The sequence below is a fragment of the Monopterus albus genome, unplaced genomic scaffold (genome assembly GCF_001952655.1).
Source record: "Monopterus albus unplaced genomic scaffold, M_albus_1.0 scaffold787.1, whole genome shotgun sequence".
In the NCBI taxonomy this organism is placed as follows: Eukaryota; Metazoa; Chordata; class Actinopteri; order Synbranchiformes; family Synbranchidae; genus Monopterus; species Monopterus albus.
Window position 1 is genome coordinate 998 of NW_018128667.1, and position 3,174 is coordinate 4,171.

Sequence of the window (3,174 nt, forward strand, 5' to 3'; positions counted from 1 at the left end):
ATTATGGCAAGGCAGAGCATATAATCAGAGTGTTTGAAAGCATTTTATTTACGATATATAGAGGGACAGCGACACACTATTTGCATCGCATACAGTTTGTGAGGATTACACGATCCACCGAGAGGCACAGCAAAGTGTTGCCTCATCGCGCATCTCCTCCATGTATTTGAATGGGACATATGAAAATTCTGCTATTCTTTATTGAAAAAAATTCCTTCAACATCGGATTTGAATGGCAAAAGGGCCTACAACAAACACCAGCCGACAAATATTAACATTTATTATATTTTATGGTTAACTTTTTTTTCTTTTCAAGATTGACAGGGGAGGCACACGTCACTGCCTAACAGAGCACGTGGCTCTCAGAGTGCAGTTTTACTTATAAGTTAAACTAGTGGATACTTCACACACTTTAAAATGAACTGCATGCTCACTGAGACTGATGTAAGAGACATTCTTCTGTTTCTGTTACCTGTTGCACCTACTTATATTTGGATAATTAGAAATAGTGGACTTCATTTTTATTTGGAGTTTCAAAAAATAAATAAATAGCTTGTCCAGTGTGCCCTGGAGCACCTTTTTATTTTGAGAATTTGTTTGAGTGAGAGACAGATAGAAAATGTAAAACCTGTTTAATGCAATGCTTTATTTAGTTACAATTAAATTGTTCATTTAAAAGGATTATAAAAATGTTTGTGTATGCTGTCAGCTGCAGTTATTAGAAAGAAAGTCAGAATCAGCAGGTCAGATATTTAAAAAAATTGGAAATCTGAATTAGCCAAGAAAACTGAAATTGGTCAATCTCTACTAGAGGCTGCAGGTTCATGTGAAGATTCAAGTTGCACCGGTTCTATTGGAATTAGTAGATGGGTTTAGACTGAGACTATCAACAGTGTTATATGTTCCTGGGTGGTTGTAGTAGGTTTCTGAGATAAAAGCAATTCTTAGAAAGAGCTGAACTGGGTAAGTTTGACATATCAAGCTTAGTTGTTCTGCTCTGAAGGTCCAATAGATGTTGTATTCCTGATGAACAGTGGGCACACTGAAAAGGACAATGTGGTTCCATGGATAACACAGACAATCAACAAAACATGCAAATATCATTTCCTGCTCTGAGGAGTGAGGAGGCTTCCTGGAGGAAGCATGAGCCAATAGAACCCAATAGAACAGTCTCTCTCCACTCTTTGCTGCATTGACCTCAGTGTTTCCTTGTGGGGAGTGACATGCTCATAGCCTAAATGCCAAACCTTTATGCTGTACATATTCAATTTTCAGCAAGTTCTTCAACCTATATAACTTAAGTATGTTCATTTGTCCCTTCCTTCTCGTTCAAGCTGTGAAGTAGTGTCACTATGTTGCCAAGTGGAATTGTAGGAACTCTGCCAACAATAACAGCAACACATGCTGCAATGACAAGCTTTACAGACGTTCATCATCATGGAAACTACCATAAATATGCCATTACAATTAGGAAACTGCCATGGTTTAATTATCACATATCACAGGCGCTAGATTCAAACACCATTTGCCTGGGGGAAGGTCCGAAGTTTAGTGTAGCCATATACCCCAGCCTTCTCTAAAGAGTAACTCACTGCCTCTATATACTATATCACCTAACTTACTCTTGGTCCTGTCATAAATACTGTGGTCGCTAGAGCTCACCAAACTGTTGGTCAGAGTAACCTGTTGGCACAAACTACCTACTGAGTTGTGTTTTTGACTGGAGGACAGTCTCTCTACATTGATATAATAATCCATTCCATGTGAGTTTGCTGACTGACCTGTATCATTACTAGAGTTCAGGATGGGTAGTTATTTCAAAACAAAATGAAACATTCAGAAGGAATCTTGTAATTAACAAGACATAAAAGACTGATGTTTGAGTAATGGCAAAACTGATAGGTCATCATGTTGTTGAAGCTGACAATGGACTTTACTGTGTGTCAGGACTCATGACAAAACCTAACATTAAAACATTTCCAGGGATCAGACAAATCACATATGCACTGTTATTACAAAAGACGTGATTACTGTGGAAATCAGTTCACTTTATTTTGACAGAAGAATCTTCTTAAGTGTTTATGAATTTCTGTCATTTTCAGGCCATATATAATTGGATTAAAAAGAGGATTATACAAAACTAATTGTAAAGTCATTACTAAATGCACAGTGTTTGGAATATCAGATTCGACTCGAGCCATAATAAGACCATATATTAACAAAAAGGAATAGTTGATTAACACCAGCAGGTGAGGAACACAGGTCTGTGCAGCTTTTCTCCTGACTTCTCCACTACTGTGGTAACATATTATAAGTATCCTGATGTATGTGAAAACTATGAACAACAGAGGAAAAATAACACACCATAGGAAAAAGAATACACCATATATAGATATTGCTCTTGAAGACACACAAAAAAGTTTGAAAATTGAGTTACTGCAAAAAATCATTTTCAGGGTAAAGCTACAGAGCTGCTGATTAGCGGTCATTATTGTATATCCCACAAGCTGACATGCAGGTAACAGCCAAGATAAAGCCAGAAAGACAATGATATTTGTTTTTGTCATGATACTTGGATATTGCAGAGGTTTACATATAGACACATATCTGTCATAGGCCATGGCTGCCAACAGTAAGAACTCTGAATCAGCAAACATATAAAACATATAAAACTGAACAAGGCAGGCTTGATGAGATATGATCTGTTTTTCAGATAAAAAGTCAACCAACAGCTTTGGGTAGATATTAGTGCTGAAAAGAACAGAGTTTAGCAACAAGGCAGCAATGAAGATGTACATAGGCTCATGGAGGTCTTGGTGGTTCCAGATCAGGTACACAATCGTAGCATTACTGCAGATTATTAGAATATATACGGCAAAAACAACTATAAAATAAAGGTATCTGTATTTTTGAAGCTCCACATGTCCACCAAAAGTTAAATAAGTTACATTTAATTCTTCCTCCATTCAGAATGTCAAATAAATAAAATATTAATCATTAAGACAGATAAAATAACAGTAATACGTTAAAAATAGAGATATATTGTATTTTCTGTATTGGATTCTCTTCTCCACAGTTACCTGACCTTGAAGTTCAACTAGTTCATCACCTAAAATCAATGAGAACTGTTTCATTTTGTGAAATGTTTTTATGACAGCTTCACCCTCCATGGAC

The 3,174-nt window shown here is 36.5% G+C and overlaps 1 protein-coding gene across 1 annotated transcript; it reads right to left on the minus strand.

Moving 5' to 3' along the window:
* Positions 1 to 2,039: 2,039 nt before the first annotated feature.
* On the minus strand, positions 2,040 to 2,966 carry LOC109953569 (olfactory receptor 11A1-like). Its single transcript, XM_020589042.1, has one exon. The coding sequence runs from the start codon at positions 2,964 to 2,966 to the stop codon at positions 2,040 to 2,042; it is 927 nt and encodes a 308-aa protein (XP_020444698.1).
* Positions 2,967 to 3,174: the final 208 nt, after the last annotated feature.